Raw genomic sequence first — 27,684 nt, 5'->3', positions numbered from 1 at the left:
TGCTTTGAAAACAGGGTTAATTTTTTTTAACAGACTGAATGTTCCAATGGTGATAGAAAAAGTGGGCTCACCAGGTAATAAAACTCTAGTATCTCTTGTCCCTTGCTGAGCTCCTTCCCCTGGATAATGTATTGAGCTTTCACGGTGGCATCTTTGTCACATGGGATTTTCTCATTGACCTTCATTAGCTTTAAATAACTATTACTCTTAGAGTAAAAAGGAGAGATGGAATGGTAGGCATCGCTGTAATCTGGAGTCCGTATTCCTGGCACATATGAATATTTTTCTCTGTTCTTTTTAGATGAGGCCTGTTAACACAAAAATAAGATAATGGTGGCATCCTATACTTTTTGCATTTGTAGCCATCACTGTATTATTCATAAATATTATTTTAGCACTATAAAACCATTATAAGATTGGATTGGATAACTTTATACATCCCGTATTCGGGAAATTTATACGTTATACTGAATAAGTTAGACAGTAAAGGCCGCAGAACAACAAAGAAAATCACAGTATAGAAAACAATAACAGAGCAGATACGAACCTGAAGATGCACCGAGCTTATCCAGTTGCTGGTGTCCAGTGAAAATGAGGCCAAGCCATCTTTGTTTGTGATGAGTGTGAACTTGATTTTGTTTGAGACGGACAAGTACACGGGCGCATTGGCCACAGGTTTGTCATCTGGTCCAGTCATTTTGACCTGCACATGGGATAAATGTGGACAAAATGATGAGTTATTTAAGATTTGCTGCTGACTTCACCATTGTTTCATCTAAAATTACATCTAATAAAATAAATGACGTGCACAACATTCATGTCAACAATCTCACGTCTGACATGGAGCACTTCAATTAAAAAAATGAGGAGGGTAATGTGAAAAAACTGGATGCGTATTCAACTTTTACCACTGGATTTACTCTATACTTCACCCATTTTAAATGCAAGTTATCCCTCAGATTACTCCCCTTTTTTAATCTCTTTCATAGTACTTAAAAAGGAGTGATTACCTTTCCCTCAAAGTTGATGCCAGACTTGTATGCTTGAGCTACATCTATAAACATAAGGGATCTTATAACAGTTTTAAAGACTGCACGGCCAGAACCTTCGAGGGTCACTCCTAAATAGGAAATACATTAAGATTATGGATTATAATCAAATATCAATTTATACAATTAACATTAGGGGGAAATAAATAAATATTCAAACTTACCTGTACCATCCTCTTCTAGTTCAGCACTCACTTCAAAGCTATCTTGATGCGTATTCTTGTTCAGTGCAAACCCGACAATGTTTACCAATTTTGTAGCACAGCCAGTGCGGTCAGTCTTTAAAATAATAATCCAGTTAGTAGATTTCATTGAAGAGTACACCAAAGAATATGAGACGAGTAAATCAATTACTTACTCTCATTGCATATGTTTTGCATATGTTTGTTGCAGTGGAACGCCAGCTATAGCTATAGCTATATGCATTTCTGCAAATCACCGCCTTGACTGAGCCATCAACTGGTTTTCCATAAGTGTATCTGGAAGAAGAAGCAAATGTGAGTTACGAGGATTTGTTTTTCTCTCGATAACATATACCATTGATGAACTACATTACTATAAATACAATGTGTGCAAAGCATTGGGAGTACATACACTAATCACTGAAAATGACATTGAAAAAGTGTGTTTTTTTTTTCATGTAACCTTTCCTTTTATAGAAAGTGAGTAGGAAGGTATGAGGTAATGCTACAACACTCACTTTCCACATATCTTCAATGTGATCTCCTCATCCGCAATTGAAATCACACTTGGGAGGTGAACCGTTACCTCAAACTTGGGCAAAACTACAAATCCAACAAAAAATACAAATAAATTGGAATTGGCATAAAAGGGAAAGTTATAATGAATAAAATTAACAACAATTGTAGAAAGAGTATAACAGACCATATTCCTTGATCTCAAAGCTTTGAGAGATTTGTTCTTCTTTGTCTGTGGTGGCAGTAATTGTGTAAGTTCCTTGCGGTGCCTCTGCTATTGTGGGATGTGAAAGGTCAAGGATTCCAGCCCCGACGATTTTATTTAACCACTGAGCAATTCGATTGGAATTGGAATCCTACATTAACACAGACAGGCGAAAAAATGTGCTTATTGGCTTCATTTAGCTGCAAGCAGCCTTGATCAGACAACTTGAGGTGGAATCATAACATTGCAGATTCCTAACAGTAGTATTACAGTAAAAAGATGCTATATCCAGTTCCTGAGGTGAGTAAAAAACTCACACAAACACAACCAATTGTCCATTGAAATAGTTTGGAAGCATCCAGCACACTATATCATATCTCAGATCATATACCCCTTTCCCTATGGCTCACAATTTTCACTAGAGTAAACTTACCTGGAGCTCTATCACTGAGTACTGAAAAAGAGCAAAAAGACAAGGTAAACTCATTAGTTTTTAGTAATTACTACATCACAGTGTTACATAGCAATTCCATGTACAATACTAAACTACTCTGGGAATGATATCATAGCACTCCTTATGAACTCTTAAATTATCCCTTCTGGGATTTAAAGAAAGAAGGTTGCTTCACATCAATTAGGTCCAATTTCTACAATTGGTCTCTGAGGATTGGATGAATCAAACTAGATTTCAGGATTTTTTAAAAAAAGGGAAACTATTCTTGCTTATTGCACAGACCATCATTTTCCTATCAATGGTAAAGGCCTTCAAACTATTGATTAAGAAGTTTAGGTCAAATGTATCGTGAGACAAATGAACTCTGACAGCATGTTTATCACACTAGTCCACACAGCACATCACACCCACGCTGGCTTCAAAAAATCAACAAACAGCTCTCCTTCCACCTCCCACTCCCATGGGTAAAAATAGAGGCTTCTTCTTAACATTTACCATAAAACATACAAAACAAAGTTCACTGGTTATCCAGTAAGGACAAAAACTTAATTATATGTATACTTGCCAGCCGGTATGCAGGGATGAAACTGGAGTCCATGGAAACAATTCGGAACTGGACTGTAATGTAAAATTGAATTTAAACAACACTGATTCAAAGAGATTATGTAGAGTTAAAATATCGATATGAATATAATAGGAAGGGGTCATGTGTGTCTATGCTTGGCTTAAAAAATGGGATTCGAAAAAGGAAAAACACCCACCCTCATCCTTTTGTTCGCTCTGAGCGTCACATCTAAATTGGATTTATTTTAATGTTGTCTTATTCAATTTTGGTGTTTAGAGTTTGCAATTCAAACAAAGGATTGGGTCATTTAAAAAAATATCTCAATAAGATTTGGAATTACTTAATGAATAAAATGATCAGTCCTCTTTTTCCTCATCTTGTGTCTCTAATTTAGATTTGCATGGAGTAAAATCAATCAATCTGTCCATCAATCATCGTCTTTTTTTTTTTAAATACAATATTTTGTGTTACAGTAAAACTCCACCCATGTTTTGCTGATGCTTACTTGTCTGTCCGGGTTTGTAGATGGGTTTATCAGTCTGGATAATGTGGATAAAACCAGGGGGCACGATAAGGATTTTAGTCTCTTTGTTCAGGGAACCACTCCTCTTGCTAACATGGACTTTGATGGTTGCCACAGTTTTGGTGCGCACGACTGGGACCTGTGGTGCATAGAAACAAAAATATCAGACAAGAAGACAAAAGAATGCAAACTGAGGGAGGAGAGGGATTTAAAAACAAAACACACGAAGGAACTCGTTGGGAGATTGCACAAAGCCCTTTGGTGCAAACTTTCAAATCACTATTGTATATGTTTTCAATTGTTTTGAAAATGTATGTGGAGCTGATATTACATAACAAGGTCCAGGAATGCCTCTAAAATTTCCAAGCAGGTTTTTTTTCAGTGTGTAGTGAAGGACTGAAGTGTGAAATCAAAATGGATAGGTGAGTAAATATACAGTACTGCACATAATTGGTCAATGATAAATATACCTTGAAGTTATTGCATTGGTAAAAGTCATTAATGACAATCGTTTCCAGGAGCACGGTGCTGCGAGACTTTGTGAGCAGACTGATGGTCAACGTGACGGGCTCTGTGGCCCCGTTGAGGACAGCACAGAATGTTTCCTTCGTCCCTCCTGTCACTTGGGAGCTGACGGTCACGGCAAAAGTGCTGCACAGATGAAGATAGCACAAAATTTGGTGAGACAAAACAACCAAATTATCAAATTATCGGAGGATTTTGAAGACTAAATAGTGGAAATAACTGTCCATTTATTTTACACTTTCAAATAACCATGCAAAACAAAAAACACACTGTCATAACCATCTAAAAAGATGAAACATTGATGGATGCTATTTCAGTATTCAGCTCTTCCATGCATGAATTAGGTTGGTTTTTTTTTAAACCCTTACATGACACTCATTTAACTCGTTGGCTGACATTAATGGAGTTTGGCGTCAAATCCATTTTTGTGCAGTGCGGCAAACAAAAGTTATTTCATTTGGTAAAACATGAGCATTCATTGCCATTCTTCCCAGTTTAAATGAATGCCAGCAATGGCATGCAAAGAATAGTCACTATAAGGGTTAAACGTCTTATGTGACAACATGGAAACGCTGTCCACTGTAGTGACACTGTTCCTAAAAAGGTTAGTAACTCCTAATAAAACCACGTGAGGATTAACAAACATAACTTGAACGAGTTTAGATTTCTCTACTTACATGTCATTGGATTCGACTGATGCTGCCCTTTGCAGAAAGACACACGCCAATGCGACCACCAATGTTTGGAGAGCATGTGCCATGTTTGCGCAGAGCACACAGCACCTTCTTCTGATGGGGATGCAAGGCTTCTCGTCCCGGAGCACTTGAACTCCGATGGTAAGAGAGCAAACTTTCTGCCTTTTTTATAGTCCACTAATGCACCTGACCCCACGACTTTAGAAGCACTCCCCCACGTTCCACTGTCCCCACCCTACTGCCAAACGTGTTTCTCTTTAACAAAGTTCAAACCGGACTGGCCTGCTGATAATAGTCCACTCCAACTAATCATAGCAATTTCACAAATGAGGGTGGATGAAGCAAGGCTTCATTAAAAAAGACAAAAATTAAATAATACTATTTTAGCTTCACCCACAACTTAACCTACACATCTTCATGAAAAACTTGATTTTCCTACTTCTGAAAAATGTTATGTTACCTAGTCTTTAAAATGATGCATGTTTCGAACATGTTATATTAATGACTTATTCCTTATGCCAATTGTGGTGCAATCTCAGCGGCACACTTCAAACACATTGTTACGACATACCATTTTGCACCTAAATTTTGAATCCAAATATATCAGGGCAGTTGTGTCTTGCATTTCAACTCTAGGCCGACCGGAGCACGTTTGTGTCAACTGTGACCATCCTCGTTGCTTTTAGCAAACTAACAACTAGAATTCATTTTCATTCATTCATCAGTTTTACAGTTTGCATGTTATCCCCTCCACTGGTGTGGATTTTGTGCAGGTATTCTAGTTTCCTCCTACATCTCAAAACATCCATGGTAGGCTGATTGTACACTCCAAAGCCAAAGTGAAAACCAATTCAGGGTGTACCCAATAAGTTCCAGTACCCCCAGTCTGTGAAAGGGTTATTTGTTGTTTCATCAAGGCCTCTCTTGCACAACAAAACCTCAACAAGCCAAATAAGACAATTTCAGAAACATCTTTTGAGACGCAAGTCCTCCCCTTACTATACACACGCTCACAGAACCTACCCACTCAACTTAGCTTACATTCTTTAATAACAAGTTAAGTTTCTTTGTATTTCTAACCTGGCCAGTATAATGGAGGGTGCATCCCACAGGGCAAGAGGTAACTTTTTCCATTGTCACCATAAAAGTGGTCGGAGTTTTCCGGGCTGTGAACAATTTAGAAGTAACCTCTATGACAATCTTGTATAGTGCCTCGGGTGTACAATTTCCATTTATTCGGATGTGTAAGAGATCAGATTATTCACCATTGGACTTCTTTTATCGCTTGTCCTATCTGGGCTTTGATCCTCGCTGCCACTAAGATCAATCAAGTATATGTGAATGAAACTATTTTTTTCCATCCAATATGGTGTTCTTTCCAGTTCTTTCCAGCTGCTGAAAACAAATAGGACTTGACCAACCCGAGTAGGCCTTCTTTAAGTGAGAGTGGTAATGATCTCGAGGTGGATTACTGAGGATGTGTCCAGAAAATCTCTTTTAAACCTTAGGAATGTTTCACTGTGTCGTGCTCTTGTTGTGTGTTTTGTTCGAAAGGATTTCTCTTGGCTCTGAACTCTGACTGTGGCGTGCGGCGGCCTTTGGCTTGCCTTTGATACTCTACTTGAAACTACCATGAAATGGTGCACGGTTGGGTGTATCATTGAGATAGTTAGACGAAATCTCTCTCTCTCTCTCTCTCTCTCTCTCTCTCTTTCTCTCCACACACACACTTGCACGCACATCCCCACACACCCAGCTACAACTCCAGCTATACCACAGGGCTCTCAGAAGGTGCAGAGGGAGCAGATAGAACATTGTTTGAACTGCAGAAAAGCACAGCTCAAGTCAGCTCCTACATCAAAGGAACTCAATTACCAACAATCGGCAGTAATGAGACCACCATGACTTGAAAATGCTGGGACAGCTTGGTTCCCTCACATTGCAAAGTTGTTATGAGAAGCTGGTGGAAAGACAACAGTAATCGAGTAATATGGGTTTCTGTAGATGTAAACTCATTGGCTCTTCAGGCTTCAGTTTTGCTTGAATTTTTCTACACAAGGCCTTAGATGCTAAAATATTGCAGGCAGCCTTCCATTCAGCATGACGGAATCGCATGCAAACCACTCATGTTTATTAAAGAAAATCTCAGATTAGTGACACTCTAGCAACCACTTTCACACTTTGCACAACAAATAGCTTCGAACCAAGCCACTCCATAATTTTCTCTTTTTGTTAGTTTATTTATTGATGAATATTTGTATTGTTTTGTTGCCCACTAAACATCAAGTTATATAAAATACAAATGTACACTCTCATTGACATTTACCTCATTATTACTTGGCAACCTTTCCAAATTATTGAGTTGATTTTGTATAGTTATGCCATGATAAAATGGCATTGTAAAACATCTTAAACGTGTTTCAGTTGTACTTCGCATAAGTATTTCAACATTATTATAACAGTATAAAAATGCAGCACACAGTTCTTTGCATAAAATACAGTCCGGTACTGCATTTTCACTACCTTCAGTCAAATAAAATATGTGATAAACATGAAATTTTTCTGCACAATACCATATTACAATTCAGCCTACAGAGTCTAGACGGCATTTGAGTCAGACTAAAATTGATGATTAAATAATGTTTTCTAAATTTGTAATTCTAATGCAGTTATGTTAATTACTTTTTTACCCTAATGCTAAATATGGAAATGAACACTGAAATTAAGACTGCATTTTGTCTCTATCATCTCAAGCGATAAAGTTAAATGATACCATCATAAGAAAAAGATTTGAAGCGTCTGTCAGCGAGATCACACTCAATATTTGATATTCCCCCACACTCCCTGAGTGCCACTCTAATTATCACCATGTCAGGGTTTAACAAGCTCATTTGGCATCTTGTTTCAACTAATTAATTTGACTTTAGTGTGTGTGTGTGTGTGTGTGTGTGTGTGTGTGTGTGTGTGTGTGTGTGTACGTGTGTATATTTATGTGTGTATGTGAGTGTGAGGCTACGGCTCTGCTGTATTTCAGAAATTTCTGCCAGTCTTTCATTGCCCAGTTCTCCAACGCAAAGATGTAAGGAATACGTGAGTAACTCAGTCTCCTCAGGGAACATTTAACAAAACAATACACCAGCCGTCATTCACCCACAAAAAAAAAAAAAAACGCACTTGCTGTTCAATATGTCTTTTTGTCTTTTTTTTTTAATCCTTATTGTTTTCTGCTCTTTTTAATCCATCTTTGACTTGAGGGATTCTATTCAATCCATTTTATTCAACAAATACAGCGGTTCAGAAAGAAAAAAAAAACAATATGTTGGAAAAAAAAGGTAAAAATGGTCCAAGTGCTGGCACCGCTGTGCACCCCTGCCTTTGTGTTGCCAATCCTTGTAAAAAGTTAATGTAAAGCAGGATTCACAAGAAGCAGCTGGTGATGAAATTATGGTGTAACTGATGCCAACGTGCCAGAGTAGAGGAGTAAGTGCGTGGCCATCTGCGGCTTTGAAGGAGCCTCTTCCATTCCCACGATGCACCACCGGAGATGGGCGCTGTACACTTGTACAGTAGTACCATCCAGCAGGCGGCAGGAAATATTGCACAGAAAGCAGGCAATCATTGAATATAAAATAGAAATTGCAGAAAATCCCTTTGAGCTCTTTGGGTATCCTTCACACTACATTAACTGATTGGTTTACTACAGTAAATATACTCTGTCTGAAAATTAAAACAATATTTTTAATTAATTTATGGAGGATGAAGGTTAATTTTACTGGATTTCAAATTTAAAAAGAAGGTGGGTTTAATTTTTTTTTACTGTTGTTTAAAGATTGCCGATCAAGCAACACCTTTCTGGTTTGGTGGGTTTTATTATATAGCTTCATAAATAATGTGTTGAAGTTTATACTACAACAGATGGAATGCAAATTTCTTGCAGGGGTATTGCGCATAGCACCCCTCATTTTTTCCCCGACACCCGGTGTGATTACGAATTAATGCGAGACTAAAGAGGCATATCATGCATAATAAAAAAAAGTGCACTGCTGGCAAAAATAGCAAGACACACACTGTAAACAATGAGAGTTTAAGCGCTCAGAGCGGGAGGCCGCAAAAGCCATGTCGGTAGGAATGCCAAAACATGTTGTTGGAAAGGGGGAGCCAGTGTTGCCTATTACTATAGCAACAGGAAGACTAGGCTGCTTCAATCAGCTTTTGGTTTGCGGGGGAAGCTGAGGATAGGCAGTGAACAAGCATGTGGAGCCATCCCGGTTTTACTAATGAGCAGTGTGAGACTTATTTGGCTTTAACTACTGTGTCCGACATCGGCATGTCCTTCCTGTCACACTGCTACCAATGCCCTCGAGCGGCCCAAGGGTCATAATATGAAGACAACAGAGGAGTCCATCCACAAACTTGGCAAGAAGTTGTAGTAGAGAGTAAGCTCATTTTTGGGCCCCTTGTCATGTATACTATGTATTCTCTATTAAGCTTGTAAGACATTGTGTGGAATTCAAATATAAATCAGGATTCGGGGAAATGACGTAAACCTAGTAATGTGCCAGTGTTTTTATGTTCAGGCATAGCTTTTTACTTATTAAGCTATCAATATTAAAACTGATTTGATTAAATTCGACACACCTGTGTTCGACTCGTACTTTAAATGTGAGTCTGCACACAACCGGCACCATTTACAATTTAGAAAATAAACCACATAACTAGCAGAACACTTTTCCTGAATAAAACGACCTTCTAAAATCTATGCATACCACTGTCTGAATGTGACTACAAAATTAAATTGGGGTCATGTTGAAACCAGTTTTTGACCCGTAAAAGAATACATTGTCTTAGATGACAAGGAAATATACCTACTATTCTCACCTCATTTTAAAATTGTTGTACAATTGGTCCAAAAATGTCAGGTATGTTCAACAAGCTACGATCTGATTGCACGTACCTAAACAATCATGTGTTTGTGCACCTTGTACTCGTGTTTGAGCAATTGGCTGCTGAGTGTTGTCATTTGAAATCCAGTTTCTGTTTACATTTACAAAAGTGATTAGTGTTTTTTCAACATAATATTTGATATATGCTTTTCATTTCAATGTTTATGCATACAAAAAATGGTAGCATCGATTGCGGCTTGTATTTTAACCCATTGAGAATATGCTTAAAAGGGTAGAAACGTACATTCTGCCAGATGAAAACGTGTTGCAATGTTGCTATTGTATTTAAGGTCATTGTGAAGATGTTGTGCAATTGAGCCACAAATGCCAAAAGGGATGTTCTGTTGCAGTTTGATGACACTTCTTTGCAAACATCAAAGCATTGACTTTCTAATGACCACCCCATTAATCAACTGATTAAAGCTCAGTCGCACTATTGGTTAAATGCGGAAACACCAGTCAGCATATATCACAGCTCATTCGTACATTTCTGGACCAGTTGCACAACATCGTCACAGTGAATCAAATAATGCAATTAATTGCCGTTTGGGTCAAAGTGTCATCTTACCGCGCTGTAATGTTCCACAACTCCCACCATACTTTCTTCATTTTTTTTAAATTCATTTGAGAAGTATTTTATGATGGTGGAAGGTGTATGATCTCCAGCCTGAGGCTCACGTGGGAAGTCAGTCAGACCAGAGGGCTTGTGACAAAATTAGCATAATTGAAGAATCTATTTTTATAGCCATTTTGATTTTTGTATGCGCAAATTTTAATTTTGTAGCGCTATGCACACATCTGTTGTAGAAACATCTTCTGGTGCAATTTTGACATATTTAAGAGAAAGAAATGGTATATTTGCACTTTCAAACTATAGACTAAAAGAAGTATAGAAATATTTGCTTAATATATTTTAAAATAAACACAGCAGAGTGGTAGGGATTTAACCTAGTAGTTCCCATATGGTTATTATTTGTTCCTATTTGAAATATGGATTCTTTATATATTTATTAGTTATCCATTATTGATTATTTATGTATTAGTTATTATTTGTTGTTGTTAATGTGCCTAACTCTGACGCCAACCCTAACACTAACCCTTAACCTAACCCTAACCCTAATTAGAAACCTAACCCTATTTCTAAACCTAATCCTAAATGCACACTCAATTTGAAATAGCCCTCACCACTCCTGCAAAACTAAACTTTTTATTCAATTATATTTGTGCAATTCCCTACTTATTTATGTTGCTGACTACTTAATATGTTAAATATTTTATTTTATACTTTATTTATTACTTGTTTTTTATTCTTTATGTATTGATGATATATTTATTACTTATCATTTATTGATTATTTATATATTATTCATTAGTTATTATTTATAGATTATTTATTTGTCTGTTTGTTTGTTGTTGTTAATTGTGCCTAACCCTAACCTCTCCTCAACACCAACCCTAAACCTAACCCATATACATGAAACGAACTATGAATATGAATATTGTAATTAAGTTTTAAGTTCAGTAGTTGTTTAAGGATGCTGTAATTTACACTTGGTTAATACTTTTACAAGGTTCAAACAGCTCAAAAACAAAGTTGTCCCTCGTTGGTGATAATGTGAAATGATTAGCAATCAGTGTAAGAATGATGGGAGGCCAATAGGAACGAGAGGGGGGGAAAGTTCCCAGTACGAGCCAATGGTGAAACCTCAGCTGCGAGTCCCCCTGCGCATCTGATGCAACAGGGCTGCAACTAAAGTTACACCTTCACGCTGCAATATAGTGTCCTTCCGCTGAAGCGCACTGAAAACTAACGCTAGTCCTTCACTTTTTCACACTTTCAATTCAAAGTGCTTTTCACCTACAATTCATCTTTACTGAAACCAAAGGAACAACTGTTTGCCTATTCACTTCTGAAATTTGATCATTTATTAGAATGTTTTAAAAAATGCTACTGGTTAATTTTAGGGATAACGGCTCTCATATTTTCCCTCGTCGCTTTTTATTAGCAGGTGTGTTAATAATTGGTTTAAAATGGTGATGTATATTGTTTAATGCAAAGAAAAACAGTAGTAAAAAACAAAGGAGGTATGAGTAGAGGTCTCAGGGTAATTGGAAATTCCCGTCTAGTTGATGACGTAACGGCTGAACTCTGGAAAGTGCGGAGTGATTTCAGCAAGTGTGATTTGGTCGACGCGCCTGGAGTTGTCGAAGTAACCGATTTAAAAACTTTGTGTCTTCAAGTGTTCTTGCTGCTAATATCGCCCCGATGAACAATTGCCGCCTTTAGAAAAAAAGAAGATATGGCTTTTTAAAAGCGTGGCTTCTTCGTCTCCTTCCTCGTTCCGATCCTTTGTGTGCTTTGCTTTCGCAACGCACTTGACAACACTGAGAAAGAAGTATGGGGTAAGCGCAACTACTTTGTGACTTGATGGGAACTGGGAGCATCAGTGCTATTTTGCTCTTTTGACATTCACAGGAATCTGACCCACTTTCAATTAACATTTAACTGCAAAAGTATTTATTTTCAGGTATTACTGTTTAAAACAAAACTTTTTTTTAAATGAATAAAAGGTGTATTTTTGCAAAAAGTTAATTTTATGACAAATCATTGTTAAATAACTATTTGAATCCATAATGGCATCATTAAAATTTATATTGGAATGGAATGATCTTTTTTTTAAACTTTTCAACTAAATTTGTCATTACTTTTCTGTGATTGTGACTTAATTTGTCAGAATGGAAAGCGATAAAAGTTTTCAGTATTGTTTTGTTTACATTAAAAAAGGGGGAACATTTTGCAGTATATTTAATAATTGTTATTCATCATTAGTGTTTTTTTTTAATTCTGCAAATGTTTTATTTGGCCAGAAAGTAAAAATATTAGTATAATATAAGTATTAATGATGTAAATTTCTTTCCGCAGATCTTCCGTTGTTCATCCGACACTTTCGTCCATCCTCTGCACGATTTGTGCAGTTTTACAATTTAACGGTAGCAGACGATACAATGGCGGCATCGATCCTTCGCAAGAAAATTCACCCCATTTTCGCAGACGCGATCCACGTTCTCCCTCTCCGACAGGCTAACGTCAGCCAATCGCATCTCACGACGGGGGCGGAGCTATTGGAAAGACAGCGCTTAATTGGTGAGTTTTTCCAAGATGCTTTTTTATTTTTCCACATCCCGAAGTCGGAGCCGCAGTGCAGCACGGGACTAAATGTCGTACAGTGAGTACAGCTAACTGGATATTTATCGAACGCAGACGATGCTGTTCAATCATTTTCAGATGATCGGTTAGTTGTTGGATTTTTATTGGGGGAGTTTTGCTTGATTTTAACATCACTGTTTATTATTCCTTCATGATTTATTTCAACATATGATTTTTTTCAGCATTTTCAAATTTTGCTTCAATCTTTTTTTTTCTTTCGAACAAAAGACAAATGGATTTCTTTACTGATTTTACTCATCTTGATGTCCATTTTTCTAGGTGATGGTCACTCAGATTGGATGACGGAAAAAGTTGATTTGTCTTCATTCGTGTCAACCACCGAATCGTCTCCCAGCTCATCCCTTCCGCCCTCGCCATTAGAACACGATGTCAAGGTGCCCTCAGACCTGGAGGTCATGACCTCTCTATTGCAAGAGGAGCTAGCTCAGCTGGAGGACTACTTCCGATCCGAGTCCACCGCCACTACCAGCAAATTGGAAAAATCCTCGAAATGTGACAAAGGTGCCCAAGCAATGGGCTCACAATCTTATTACCAGATACCCTACAACTCCTATGGGAGCACCCAATCAGACACCAGCCCCGTGGTTGTTACCTTAGCAACAGGGGAACTGGACCTGGCCAGCTTCTGCGGTGGTCCCATGGCCAGATCCAAAATCCCCCGACCTGCTCCGTACAACTACCACCACCGGTACCACCACAACAGCGGGCGAAGAATCATCAGCGAGGCGGTGAAAGTGGGCGAGGAAGTTGGACTGGATACATGGGGCTCCAGAGGGAGCTACTCGGGAAGTGCCGAGTTTTCTGTCAACCACTATTCCACGTTGAAGACGGTCAGCAAGAACAGCCTCGGCGGCATCAAGAAGGTGAGAGAATGTGCTTTATCCTTGAAGGAAGAGGAGAGCTATTGTTTTTCCGAAGGAATGTTTTGCAGCGAAGAAATTGCACGAAGCTTTTGCCTGGGTGGCTCCTACGACAGCCACCACAAAAGAGAGGGACAGCTCATGCACAACGTGAAGGTTAACGTAAGTTATGACAGCGCCGGACTGGAGGTCCTGCACTGCAGCAAAGATGGAGGACTGTCTGGAAGTATCCCCCAAGAGACAATGATGGCCACCGATGGCTACTTCCATCAATCGATGTCCGGCGCAGAGCCGTACCATAGCTTTATCGGTGAACTAGACCAGCCCCCGCAATCCGTAGAGCCCCAACACGGTCACTACCTCTATCCAGAATGCCTTGTGGATCAAAGTTACGAATGTCTGTCGAGAGGAGAGTGCGAAGGGACGCTGCTTGGTGCTCCCATCCATCGCCCAAACCAGAGACTAAAGGACGAGCCCTGCTCCATTAAGTCCACGCTGGTGGTCGGTGCCGCTTCTTTGGATTTGAACACCGGCGAGAGGAAGCAGAAGAAGAGAGACCAGAACAAAACGGCTGCTCACAGGTAAACATTTTGCTTTATTGATTGGGTTTTTGCTTTTTATTACATTAGTGTGGCGACGTATTCCGTATAGAATCAATTTTGGATGTCAACTTGGGTTATTCTATGCCTATCTTATTTTCATGCATCGAGTAATTCCACAAATTTTTACCCGTTTAATGTCATTATTGAAGCTGTTGAGGAACCAAAAATCACTAAAACAGAAACATTTCCTCCGCAGGTACAGGCTGCGGAAAAGGGCAGAGTTGGACTCGCTGGAAGAGGAGCTTCATGGATTGGAAGGTCAGAATAGAGAACTTCGTGATAAGGCGGAGTCGGTGGAACGAGAGATTCAGTATGTGAAGGATTTACTTATCGAGGTCTACAAGGCTCGCAGTCAGCGGCTCAAACAAGATGGCAGTGCCTAAAAAGCGCCCACGCCAACCCCACCCCCACACCCGAGAACACAGACAGCTTTTGTGTCTTGTTAAATGAACCGGTAGTTGCATGGTTTTGGTAGCAATTTTATATCAAAATATATCTACTTTAATATTGTTCTAAGACCAGAGCTGAGAAAAACAAACAAACAAACAAACACAAATGAAATTTAAAGAAGTTTCGTAAAAGTGAGTGATGAACTCTAAAAAAAGCCTTAGTGATGTGGCTTCCAGAGGAGATGCTGAACTTGTCCGTGACCACTGTGATCCTAACTGAACTCAAGCCTTTTGTGACCACATTGAGTTTTGCGCTTGCGGTTGGAAAGACAACAAAAAAAAAAAAAAACATCTAATTTGAATCAGTAAACGAGGCAGAGCCACGTGAAATTATATATATACTTATACATATATAAATATTTATTTATTTTATATTTTCCTTTCCTTTAATGTTAATTTACCATTTGCGTTACGATGAATAAAGGGATTGCTAAAAAGGTATGTAAACATGCTCTAGAATTATTCACAACCTGAATAAGGGGGATTTGTACGACTCAATTCATGAGTACCTACACTTCTTAACCCCACTGAAAAACCCAATGCATGTTTGATTTTGGAAAAGCATGTGCGAGTGTTATTTTCAAGGCATTATTCTGTTTACTGCATGGCTTCCAGCACTCCACTTCATCACTTCCAACTCATCCTTTTAAGATTCTGTTCTCTTCACCAGTGTGATTCATACTCAGGGTCTTTTTTTTGGCACAGAGAGACACTGAATTATGAATTGTGCCAACTAAATTCTTGACCTTTATCTTGTCCCTTTTGTTTTTAGGCTGTATTATGCGAAAAACAATCACTCTACTGGGACTTCACCAAATCAGATCTTTTTTCTTTCATTTTATTTTAATTGATCATTGTCAGGAAATGGATCAGGTTAATCACAGCCAAATAAAGCAGTCATTTATCATTAACCTCTGTGTCAGACTCTTTTTTTCCCCCTTTGGCTCTACTTCGAGACTTAACGTTTAGTTTAATGGTTACTGTTTACCTAACCGTGACCGTAACCCGCCTTTCTCTATTGGAAAGCCTATGAATCCACGATTGTTAACTGAGAATGTTCCTCATTTTAGTGTACCCAGCCTCTTGCCTCGCACCAGCTGGGATGAGCTCCAGGAGATGGTAAGTTGGAATGACAAACCACATATAAGCAAATGCATATAGATGCAGGATGGATTTATTATTTTGTCTTAACTGGCACTTTGTAGTTGGTTCCATTACTCGCCGGTGGTTACAATCAGCGTTATCGAAAGCAGCTGGATCTGTTTTACGTAAGAATAGTCCAATTAGATTAGGTGCAATATCAGTTGAATTATTATTATTATCCTGGTTGGTGCATTGCATTAAGTGAAATGATTAGTTCAGACTAGACCAAATAAAAAAAATACTGTTTTTTTTCTTTTTCTGCAGAGGTTGTCTTTCTCATCTTTTAGCTGCAAGTGTGTGTGTGTGTGTGTGTGTGTGTGTGTGTGTGTGTGTGTGTGTGTGTGTGTGTGTGTGTGTGTGTGTGTGCGTGTGAGTGAGTGTGTGTGAGTGAGTGTGTGTGAGTGTGTGTGTGTGTGTGTGTGTGCGTGTGAGTGTGTGTGTGTGTGTGAGTGTGTGTGTGTGTGTGTGTATGATTGCATGTGTGTGTGTTCGCGAGAGTGAGTGAAGTCTCTTGGTATCTCTTGCAGCAGTTGAAGGCCTTTCAAGTACATGAGGCAATATCACACAATACTTTCATGAAGGGGCAAGAGATGCAAGTTGAACCATCAGAATAAAAAACTGGGCTGACAGCAAAAGACTTAAACTCTGTTGATTCACTCGGTTCTGGTGCCTTTCATTTATTGAGGATCACCCCCCCCCCCCCCCCCCCCCAAAACATCATTGAACATGATCTAGAAATACATTTGATTTTGAACAAGATTGATTTGTTTATTGAATCTGAATTTTATTTTTAAAAAGTGTTCTGACACTACGCTAAAAAGGGAATAAAACACTGTAGTTTTGAGATTGGGGATAACTTCTACTTGGAAATGTAATTTTCTCTTGAATTACCAGAAACAAAAATTCTAAAATATGTATAAAAAAAATGAAAGAAAAAAAAGCAACATGCCTATCTTGCCACTGTAAATGTTGATTGTGACAGAGAATATCACGTGAATTTGAAGTCTGTACTACCCAAGTACAGTTTTAGAGAGGTGCAAAAAAGTGGGAGAATATTGATTTTTGGATGCATTCCATCAATAGTTTGTGCAGGGAGCTACCTTGACAAAATGTTTGTGGAAGTAAAATTGTATTGTGATCATTTTCGGCACCCAAAGAGGTTTATTCACCACCAGGTGTCATACTAAACCTAGAAAATTTGCAGCAATTTGTTATGACAAATTGCAGTTCAATTGCACCATGGCATTTGTGCCTTTTGAATATAAAATGCAGTGTCCAATCAACTAAGTTTGCAAGATTGTTGGGTGTGGTGGGAAATCAGAGCACCCAGAGTAATTTGTTGCAGTGAAATCCACATAGGAAGGCCATGACACAGGTTTGAACCCTTTAACTCTGAGCTGTAAGGCGATGCTTTAACCCAGGGATGTAGGTGCTTTTCCCCTCTGTGGGTCGCTTAAACAAAAGGGCCAACTTGGATTCCTCCCACTTTAATTTGTTAAACAAAGAATCATAATTGAGTTTTTAAAAAAGTACTGATTGACTGTTTACAGTCGGTTGCTACCGCATTTTCGATTCAAGCATTGGCCACAGTATTAATGTTGGTTATGACCTTAATTTTGATTTCCACATATGTCTGAATGCTCATGTTTCTTTATCATTAATGGCACAGTACAACTAATCTATTTTGACTGTGAGGCTAAGACAATGGTGACAAATGATTGCTACCAGCCCCCCCCCAAAAAGAAGTGTAACGCCACCAATTTACGCTATTGTATCAAGGTTTAAGTGGCGCTGTCATTGTAAATATTTTTTCTTTTAAAAAAGCCTAAACCATGTGCAACGTATCAGAGGAGCTTGCTAAAGTAATAGGATGGAAGCACATGGGACTAGAATGTGATGCAAGAAATGAAAACAAGGGGGCTTATGTGGGTTGGGGAGGATTTACAGAGCACATCCAGTGTTGGTAGAGGAGGAGATCAGTGGATGAGCAATATCACAATGGCCTGCAGCAGTCTGAAGCTATGTTTATATCATGCAGCGAGAAGGATTTTGTTTCATTATGAGTAGACGTAAGGAAAGGGGGTTGGCATTGGGATGTTGGGTGGTGAATGGTTGTTGATGCTGCTGGATTGGATATAACAATAGAGTCTGGTTATGTCTGCAGGTTAGAAATGTTGCACTACCATCGTCAAGGCACGCAATCTACCGTAGGCCAAAACCATCGGAAAGACTATGAACTTAAATCTACAATTGTAAATTCAAAGTGTTTCGCATTTTGGTGGAAAGCCATGAAGGGTTTTCCCCAATACCTCCCACTGTCTTCATTTTTATTTATTCACTATGCTTTGTGTTCCCCTTGTGTGGCTTTGCCTATCATGAAAATGTAGTGAATACCATTAAGAATAATTTTTAATAATCTTAACTAACCAACTAATTACTCAGATTTGAACCATACATTATTATTTGTTGTGCAGACTACGGTGATTGAGTACCATGACCAAACTTTTTTTCCCCCAAGTTGTCTCGTCGATCCTAACAGGCCTTATGAGTGCCTGTCAGATTGATCTGCTCCCAAGAGCCCTGTTACCCACAAGTCAATTGTATAATCTTTACAAACCAGAGAGGGAAGCTATAGGGACTTATATAACTTCCTCTTCTCCGAGAGGAGCAGGGTTATTTTTTTGTTGCTCAGAGAACAAAATGTCTTTATATCCTTGCATTGATTTATGAAGCTTAAATGAAATCATAATTCAAAGTAAGTAAGGATTGGTAAAGGTAAGTATACTTTAGAAATCCTCATAGAAATAAAATTAATAGTTACGCAGTCGAACTCGCCACATGTGGAAAACTGTAATTGTATCCTTTCAGGTCCCTATGCATATATTGTTGTTATTCAATTCAGATTGATAAATCCACCTCCAGTGTTTCAGTGTTTGATTAGCAATTTGTTGCGTGACTTGCTTAACATATTTGTGTTTGTTCATTTAAAAATCCTTTCTTTTTTTCCACAAACCCCCACAAAAGTAAGTGACAAATCTTACATTATCTTGTAAGCATTTGTTTTTCATCTAAATACAGTAATACTATCAGGGCATTTTAACTTTTTTTTTTTTTTTGCTATATATTAAGGTTTCTGTCTGTATACATTTACATTGAACTGTTTGAGAACAAATTCCTGAAGCAAAATAGGACAGGAACCGGTTTAACCTGTATTTGCCATCATGACTTCTTCTATCACCTGTTCCTCTTGAAACATTGAAGGCATGTTTTGATCATAAATATTGTTCCATCTAATTACTGTTTTTTTTGTTCTTTATATGAACATTTTATTGGTACCTTTTCACAGGAAACAAAAGAAACAAAAGGAGGTGATGACATTTCCTTAGTGAGACTTTGTGAATCAGATAATAAGTAGAGACTTTATTTGGTACCAAAAGATGAGGATACACAGTTCATTTGATAATTACACATCACCTTAAAGTCATGTCGCAGAAAAGAAACATTCGGGTTACCTACACCTGCAACAATAAACTGACTTTTCCCTCTGACAACAATAAAAAAAATTAAAAAAAAACAGTTATGCCAAAATCTCCATTAATCAAAAGCATCTTTTACAAAACATTATTTACCATAAAATCGATTAAACCACCATCTAGTAATAATTTGATGAAAATACAGATTCCATCTGGATTAAAATGTCATAAAAGATTCAAAAGTAACTTTAAATATTGTAGGCAGACAAATCTAATGATAATTGCTCATATCGTATAACAATTATAAAAAGTGTCTTAACTGTTTGACAGTCATAAATGAAGAACAAATAAACAATTCCCAATTAAAGGACAAAAAATTATATTACTCAACGTTGATGCCAATATTACACACAATATAATGCAATATGAAGCCTTCTTTTATAAATGTATGATTTCAATCCAATATTAGGGTTGTACATTTAATAGTCCTGCTGAATACGAGACAACGTTTAGGCCTCAAGGAAACCAACAGACCTGATCAAATCTTACCGTCATGTGATATTCCAATAGTATTTTAGCGATTTATTGGTAGATTGCCATTGGCATATTCAGGACCCGTGCATTAGATGCATTTGTACCTTGGCCCAAAAGCAGTAGCTACTAGCTGCATAATACAGTAAGATACACAATAAAAGCTAGACAGCCTTATGTAAAACCCACATTCCACAGAACTGGATTAAACACTGAAGGCACATTGTTACTCAAACGTAACAAACAATTAAGTTTCACAGAAACCAATTTAATGGGCACCTAAACTTTGTGGATAATTGAAATGACTAGGTTCCCTAATCTAGTATTTTAATTAACCAAACCATAGATGCTCTACGTAACATGACTGGATTCATGATCGAGTACACTATTAATGTTACTCTTTATCACAAACCAAGTCTGTTCAAACTCGAAACATTACCGTTGGGTCTTTACCAGGGTGACCCCCTGCGGGTTAGGCATTCATACCCCAGGTCTCCTATGGAAAAACAGAATAAAAAATAATTTGTGATTAAGGTCACATAAACTTGGTACACATTGAGGCTAAACCAGATTTAGACAAATAACATATAATAAATAACATGTTCATTAACATCAGTCGGCCAATTTAATTTACCTGGTTTTCTAAATGAATAATAAGATTATAATAAGAAATAAGAAGAAGAAGAAATATTTGTATTCTCAACAGATAAATATGTGAGTGTCTGATATGTAAACTTTTGACCACAACTTGGTATTCTATCCATGGAAAAGTATCTTTTGTACTACAAACCATGACGTGAGAGTAGCTAGCCATTTGCAGCAAACACTCCAGGGTCTCTAGAAGCTGTTGCTTGCGGAGCATGTAGAGTCTGGCATGGTTGAGACTTTTGCTCATTTGTAGGTGCTGCAACGTCAACTTGAGAGCCACTGAAGCACTCTGAAGAACACTCATTCCTATGAACATACACAAAACTAGAATGACTGGACTTAAAGGTAAACTAAATTACTACACATTGGGTTTCTTTTAATACACTAAAGTGCACTGACAACTTCAAAGCCTGAGTTTGTGTCATCTGCAATTACTGATACTACCTGAATTTGCTCAATTATGTTTGATATGCATAAATCCAAAACTCGCGACAACTGTCTGCATGGCACATAGAGATTTTTCTATTGATTTCAAATAAAAGCCTGTATTAAATATGAATGAATGACCTTTTTTAAATCAATATTCATATTGAATCATTTTCTCAACAGTGGTAGGACTTGAAGATAAAGAAATTAGATTTACTCATGATATGTATACAGTAAGTGATTTATCTACTAAAAAAAATGTCAAATTACAGTCATTAACAAACAATCAAATACCCAAAATCGTATGACAACACATGTCATCAGGGGCTCCCTAAGAAAAAAATGCAAGAGGATTTACCATACTTATCTGTGGCTTCAACATCAATGTACAATCCATCCATCATAAAATGTTTCAGAACCTGAAAGAGAGTGCACAAGTAAAAATCTGTTTCCAACTGTGTTGCTCGCTTCCAAAAACCATAAGATTAACCTCATTAGTTGTGGCTACAATAAATCAAGTTGAAAAGACTAAATCTAAAATACAATGTAAACACCCTTGACTAAAAACGAAAATAGGTCATGTGTAAACACTACTTGTTTTTGTACTTAAACAGTATGTATTTCAATCTAATTACTCTGTGTTATTGAATGACTACGAGGAGAAACCAGACTTTAATTTAATGATGTTTTACTCAAAGTTCTCACCTCAAGCACTCGAATGAAGCCTTTCTCGGCACTAAGGTGAAGGCAGGACTTTCCCAAGTTGTTTCTTGCACCGACACAAGCACCCAAATGAATCAAATCCTCTACTATCAGGTGATGGTTGTTTTTGGCTGCGAGGAGAAGGGCAGTCTGGAAAAATATTTACCGCCAACATGAGTTTTTCAATCTGTCATTTCTGGGCTCAAGAGTTTATCATTGTCTTTTTATTGTAACTATTTGGTGGGAATTGGCAATTATTAAGATTTTAGGGAGGAAAATACTGTTCACAAATTCGAAGCGTACCATTCCATCCGAGTCTTTTAGGTCTAAGCTATTGAGTGCGGCCATCCGTTTTGCAATTGCGTAACTCAGAATCCTCTTGCCGTCACATGCCACCTTATGGAAAGCGCTGTAGAGAGCAAAAGGGTGAGACAAAGTTATTTAACTGTAATGCATAAAAGTACTTTTAAAAGTCTAAACATAAAAGAATGCACTTTTGTCACTCATTTATGTTAAAAAAAAAAACATCAGTTGAAAGCAATTTAGTAAAAAAGTTGGAACACGTTATGGTCGGGAAATTGATTTTTACCTTACATTATAAATAATGATTTTAAACTTACGCTTGGCCATGTTGATCAACCCCAAGCAATGCTTCATCAGAGATGTCCAACAGTTTGCTCTCCTCCTCCTCGAGCTGTGCCCAAAAGAGGTCAGAGCTGCTCTGTGGGTAGTTACTGACCCAATTGTTTGCGGTCCAAGTGGGCTCAAAAATGGTGGTCATAGCATCCAGAGGGGGTGGAGTTTGGCAGTACTCTGTCCATGGTGAGTGACTTGCATGGGAAGAGGGGCTGGGGATTATTTCATCTGAGACGTCACTGTTGTAACCGGTGCCTTGTAATAAGGGAAAGATGGAATTTGATGTTGAGCTATCGATAAAGATTTTTTTTAATAAACCTGTGAGACTGGTAAATTACCATTTGGCTCAGAACTGTATGCAGGTGACACTGGTGAGGCGTAAGAGGAAATTGTAATCTGGGAACTATTTGTGGTGGCAGTCCTCAGATCCTCCTCCAACACTTCAACAATGATTGCCAGCTCCTCCAGGCTACTGGTGGGGCGTTTTCTCTGTAGGTGAAAGACAGCCAAGGTATTTGCAGTTCTTAAAATCTTTTCTAATTCTTGACATTCATTTTTTTATGGTAGTTTGCAGACACGTGAGGAGTGATCACGTTTACTGACCTGGCGTGTTCGATTTGCTTTCTGAGTTTTAACTCGTTTCTTCTCACCTGAGAAACACCCATTCGTTATGACAGCAAAGTAATTAATGGAAAACGGTAATTAGATATAGTAAAATTGGTTTTTACCTTTGGAATTTTTGCCACGCAGAATCTGCTTGTAGAAATCAGTAAAGTGAAAAAAGACAGAGGGAATTTGATTAGTCGGTGAATTTAGTTTGCACCTGTGGTGCGAGTGGTTATCTTAGCCTCACAGCTCTAGGATCCTTGGTTCAAATCCAGGTCATGTCCACCTGTGTGGGTTTCCTCCCAAATTCCAAAAACATGCATGGGAGGTTGATTGGCTACTCTAAATTGCTCCTAGTTATGGGTCTGTGTACATGGTTGTCCGTCTACTTGTGCCCTGCGATCGGTTGGCCACCGATTCAGGGTGTCCCCTGCCTTTGGCCCGGAGTCAGCTGGGATAGGCCCCAGCACCCCCATGACCCTAATGAGGATAACGTGGTTCATAAAATGAGATGAGATGAAATCTGCACAATAAAAGTTTGATGAATTTAGTGAAAGAATATATACAATGTGCAGTGAAAAACATCCATGTGCTGGTCCTAAGCACTTAATGTGCAATTCCTTTTTAATTATTTTATTTATCGCATTTCAAACTGATTTTCTTGTCATTGAATCTGACTGAATCTTTACTACTCTACACACCTGAGTACATATAATAATTTATATCAGAACCAGAATGAATTCAGGTCCAAGACATGCAGTTATCCTTTCTACTATATTTTGCATGACAACAATGTTCATTCAGCAGACAGACAGATCAATTGTCTATCAAGTCAATTACACTCTCATATGCATTCAGCCTAATAAGAGCTTTATTCTTATAGGTTACCTGAAGATCTTGTGGGTCTCTACCCTGGGCTAGACGGATGTTCCGAAGCAGATCCTTAACAGGCATCTTAACACGTACTCCAAGGTAGACCTTGTTTCGATCTTCACAGCAATGCTCTGGAAGGTTCATCATTGATTATGATGTCATAATAATACTTGAAAGCATCCGCATACACAAACAGTTTGACAGAGGATTTGTGTGAAGTTTGTCGTGCAGTTTAGTTCCTTCTGACTTATATCAACATTGAATTAGGATGACTTAGTGGGAGGCTTAATGCTCACTAACAGTTTTGAAACTGTCAAAGCAAAATTCAATTGTATTCCCCATCTTTATCCCAATATTTCTTAGGTAGTGAAAAATCGTGAATTACAGTATTTGACAACTCTTTGGGGTTAAATAAATGATCCGAATACCGGTACCTATTTCCCTGGCTTTTGCCCTGAGCTTACCTGAGTCTGCCATGTATGCTGCAACCTCCCGCGGCGGAAAAACTGGATGAACGTCGTTGCTGGCTCTTGCGTACACTCGTTCCTTGCCCTCCAGCATTTTATAACGTCCTTGCATCTTGTCCCACTATTCAAAAGGAACATTTAACATTAAGAATAAGTAACGGCAAGACAAAATAAAACTTTACATCAGTATACTTACACAAGCTTTGCGCTTCCAGATGTAATTGGTCAAGTCTCCACACCAGTTGGTTCTCCAGCTCACCTTCACATGACGTCTTGTTGACAAGTAGTACTTGTACCTACCTGGTAATTCGACACCAGCCACGCCCAGCAACTGCATCCATGTGGTCACGTAACAAGCCGAAAAAAGATTCCAATTCCTTCCATTCAAACAACCAAAATAAAGTTAAGTTTGTTTAATTGACATCTGACACATTGAAGATAATTAAAATGTGTATGTTCTGCCCTGCTTATCCACACAAGGCTTTTCATGGAATATTGCTTTTTAATGAGTGCCATCAGGACAGTTCTTTGAATGGTACTATTTGTGATGTTGGTGTGGGATAGTATGATAAACAGCTATATGTGGAAGTTGTTTCACAGTTTTGGCTTTTAAATAGTTTTTTTGGAAGTCTTTTGATTAGGATGACATGAGACTCTGAGGTTGAGCAAAGTATGAGAGCTTTCAGTGCATTTATTATTATTTTTGTCATAAATAAACCTTATTATTAAAAATTTGACATTTAGTCTGGTGTTGCAAATAGGTGGGTCAGATCAGGGCAAAAAATGTCTAATAAAAGAAGACAGGCATGGAGTCATGGCCCAGGTCAGTCTTAGATATTAGTACCTTTTTCATATGACTTAAAGGCATGATGTTAATAGATTGTGGTTCACATCAAACTTTAATGTTGCAGGATGCTTTCTCTGAACATGGTTTAGGTAAATGAGCCCAATAGTGCAATGCAAAAAAATGAATCAAACAAACATATAAAATAAGATGAAAACACAATAAGACATTGCAACCAATCTAAAACAGCAAAACAGATCGGCTGGACCGGAGCCATTTCATCCATATTGGATCATTTGCCTGATGTGTGAATTGAAGATGTCACAGTCCCATTGACAAGACTGCAATCACAGAACTAACAGATACTGATAACTATGCCAGTATCACACTTACAGATTAATATTCTAAATTAAAAACATGTTACATGGTGCAAAGAGCAAGTCAGGTCACAATTATAAATGCACAGGTCTGTAGGGCTGCACATTAATTTATATGCTCAGGTTTCAAGGCTGATTGCCTGTCAGCTAAGACAAAGGGATGACTTGTTGCCAGACTCTACAGATTTAATACCTCCATGGTATAAAATGTCAAAATTCCTTGAATGTCAGCGATAACAAATAAGTATATAAATCATGAATCAAATAAGTATACTACTGCAGTTAAGTGGTGTCATTAAAACAATAGTAAGACATTGGTTGAATAATATCTGTTATTCTCATCGTTTTCTCATTACTAAAGATGGAAACAAAAACTTTTCAGAAAGCAAGTGTCTTGTGTATGTGTCCTTAGCATTTTTAGTGACGTGCAATGCAACAGGTTCAACCTCTTTTGGCAGAGGAGTATTATAATGATGGGCGTGTTACTCACAAAGCTTCATTACTCGGAACGCTTGATGTGAATTATATAAAATGAAAAGTGTCAATTATTGTATCTTCAAAGACAGTTGTGTAAACAGATACCTTTCTTATTTCTGATCTACATGAACTCTTTCAGGGATACAGTTATCCATAGCGTACTACAATTCAAAAGTCTACAATTTAGTTATTTACCAAAGAAAACACAAATATATTAGCAATTAGTATTACAATTATTCTTATATTATACTTTTTATTTTTTGTGAATGCTGCATTTCTCATTTTATTTGATAAATAGGCAAAAAGTGTGGTCGAGCACCCCCGGCAACACTAACGAGGATGAAGCAGTTCTAAAAATGAGCGGAGATGAAGAAAAAATTAATATCATTCAATGAGTTCAATGAGTTCTCTGTAAGGTAAAATTTATATCATTATTTGTAATGGTTACATATATAATTCAGAAAATACTATATACATATATTTTTTTCCATCTCATCTCATTTTCTGAACCGCTTCACTGGGGTATCCCGCGCCCAGTGCCTGAAGTCAGCTGGGATAGGCTCCAGCACCCCGGGACCCATGTGAGTATAAGCGGTTTAGAAAATGAATGAATTATATGGGCTCCAAATTGTTTGTTATGAGATGAGTATATTTCATAAATATGACTTGGTTCTGTCATGTTTGTTGGGATTTTGGTGGAGGTGTGTCTGCACGTGTTTCCTTGTGTGTGCTGTCTGGGTGATTTGTCTCCTGGTATGTCGGATTGTGGGAGTATTGCTGCAACCAGTACCTTGTGTTTCCCGTACAGTAAGTCACGTTTTTGCCTTTTGTAGGAGTGCATTTTACCCCTGTTTATTTTTCATTTTGACATAGAGCTTTTGTCATTAAAAACCTATGTTGCGCACCAGCAACTTCACCGCACAGCCAACCTAAAATATGACAGCTTCATCGAAGAGAAAGCCGTCTGCGAGGTCACAATACAAATTCTAATTGAGAGCAACCTTTACTCTAATTCTTCAACCCCATTCTGTCTTTAATTATAACACACTGACAATGAAAGCATTATTTCCTTATTTGTTCTCAACAAAATGATTTCAGCTGACAGCAATAACATCTAAATTAAGAAAGGGCTGGGATGAATGCCAACACACTGGAACATCTTGCCGATTGTATCAGAGACATAGTTAACCTTTTGATGTTTTGATGTCATGCCATATGCCACCTCCTATGACTCATTCAGATTTTTTTTCATGAGATCAATGTACTTTGACGGTTGAAAAGAGGTTGCTTGATTGATCTCCATCCAATTTTTAATGAAGGAAAATCCAGTTGAGGGTTGGGATCAATATTATGCAAAGATTCTCTGGCAAAATTTTGATCTTCACTGGTTGGTTTTGAGATGTGCACTATATCTGAAATGCATCTCTACTCACGAAAACTACATGTTTATATATATAGCTTGGCTGTTGACCGTTGGTGGTGCCTGAGGCCAGTTAGGATAGGCTCCAGTTGCTCCCCGCAACCCTCGTGAGGATAAATAGTTCAGAAAATGAATGGCTGAATCTCACATTGTTAGGTGTGGTTTGTTAGCCTCACTCTTTTCTAATTGAAATGTAACATTGGTGTGATAATCAAGTGTAAGTTTCCATTGTGAATCACTGATAAGGCATTTTCCGTAATGTTTGAACAGTATATTCATATTCATTGTTTGTTTTGATTAATTTGGTTCTTCCAGTCATCTGGA

General features: G+C 38.0%; 3 protein-coding genes across 7 annotated transcripts; 1 reads left to right on the top strand and 2 right to left on the bottom strand.

Moving 5' to 3' along the window:
* Positions 1–26: 26 nt before the first annotated feature.
* Positions 27–4,779, bottom strand: LOC144200656 (alpha-2-macroglobulin-like). The gene is made up of 10 exons (XM_077722902.1): positions 4,697–4,779; positions 3,965–4,145; positions 3,477–3,633; positions 2,386–2,406; positions 1,750–1,834; positions 1,408–1,528; positions 1,214–1,328; positions 1,011–1,120; positions 548–703; positions 27–308 (listed from the first exon to the last, which is right to left on the bottom strand). Exons 1-10 carry the CDS (start codon positions 4,777–4,779, stop codon positions 27–29), a joined length of 1,311 nt encoding a protein of 436 aa, XP_077579028.1.
* On the top strand, positions 4,779–15,708 carry atf5b (activating transcription factor 5b). Of its 5 annotated transcripts, none has more exons than XM_077723243.1 (5): positions 4,779–4,855; positions 11,899–12,060; positions 12,581–12,802; positions 13,145–14,327; positions 14,545–15,708. In XM_077723243.1, the coding sequence occupies exons 3-5, from the start codon at positions 12,664–12,666 to the stop codon at positions 14,729–14,731; spliced, it is 1,509 nt and encodes a 502-aa protein (XP_077579369.1). In that variant the 5' UTR covers positions 4,779–4,855; positions 11,899–12,060; positions 12,581–12,663; the 3' UTR covers positions 14,732–15,708. The 5 variants fall into 5 exon arrangements, with proteins under 5 accessions (XP_077579369.1, XP_077579368.1, XP_077579367.1 ...); XM_077723242.1 differs by lacking the exon at positions 4,779–4,855 and adding an exon at positions 7,733–7,804; XM_077723241.1 differs by lacking the exon at positions 4,779–4,855 and having other exon boundaries at positions 11,627–12,060.
* Positions 15,709–19,236: 3,528 nt separating this feature from the next.
* Positions 19,237–25,662, bottom strand: LOC144200655 (uncharacterized). The gene is made up of 13 exons (XM_077722901.1): positions 25,657–25,662; positions 24,499–24,633; positions 24,300–24,423; positions 23,851–23,966; positions 23,085–23,109; positions 22,960–23,006; positions 22,695–22,845; positions 22,341–22,611; positions 22,024–22,129; positions 21,724–21,870; positions 21,377–21,437; positions 20,735–20,898; positions 19,237–20,440 (listed from the first exon to the last, which is right to left on the bottom strand). The coding sequence occupies exons 1-13, from the start codon at positions 25,660–25,662 to the stop codon at positions 20,417–20,419; spliced, it is 1,377 nt and encodes a 458-aa protein (XP_077579027.1). The 3' UTR covers positions 19,237–20,416.
* Between the last annotated feature and the right edge of the window lie 2,022 nt (positions 25,663–27,684).

The sequence above is a fragment of the Stigmatopora nigra genome, chromosome 8 (genome assembly GCF_051989575.1).
Source record: "Stigmatopora nigra isolate UIUO_SnigA chromosome 8, RoL_Snig_1.1, whole genome shotgun sequence".
In the NCBI taxonomy this organism is placed as follows: domain Eukaryota; kingdom Metazoa; phylum Chordata; class Actinopteri; order Syngnathiformes; family Syngnathidae; genus Stigmatopora; species Stigmatopora nigra.
This window is presented reverse-complemented; position numbering and strand designations above follow the sequence as displayed.

Bases quoted from the DNA above. Each gene is read 5' to 3' on its own strand.
- LOC144200656 (XM_077722902.1), bottom strand. From the start codon at position 4,779: ATGGCACATGCTCTCCAAACATTGGTGGTCGCATTGGCGTGTGTCTTT. The intron at 3,634-3,964 runs GTATATTTATCA...TATGCACCACAG, and splicing joins ACCAATGCAATAACTTCAAG to GTCCCAGTCGTGCGCACCAA. The intron at 1,121-1,213 runs GTAAGTTTGAAT...TTTCCTATTTAG, and splicing joins ACTAGAAGAGGATGGTACAG to GAGTGACCCTCGAAGGTTCT.
- atf5b (XM_077723243.1), top strand. From the start codon at position 12,664: ATGGCGGCATCGATCCTTCGCAAGAAAATTCACCCCATTTTCGCAGAC. The intron at 12,803-13,144 runs GTGAGTTTTTCC...CCATTTTTCTAG, and splicing joins GGAAAGACAGCGCTTAATTG to GTGATGGTCACTCAGATTGG. The intron at 14,328-14,544 runs GTAAACATTTTG...TTTCCTCCGCAG, and splicing joins AACAAAACGGCTGCTCACAG to GTACAGGCTGCGGAAAAGGG.
- LOC144200655 (XM_077722901.1), bottom strand. The intron at 24,424-24,498 runs GTAAGTATACTG...CCTTTTGAATAG, and splicing joins TCTGGAAGCGCAAAGCTTGT to TGGGACAAGATGCAAGGACG. The intron at 22,130-22,340 runs GTAAGTTTAAAA...TGCTCTCTACAG, and splicing joins GTTGATCAACATGGCCAAGC to CGCTTTCCATAAGGTGGCAT.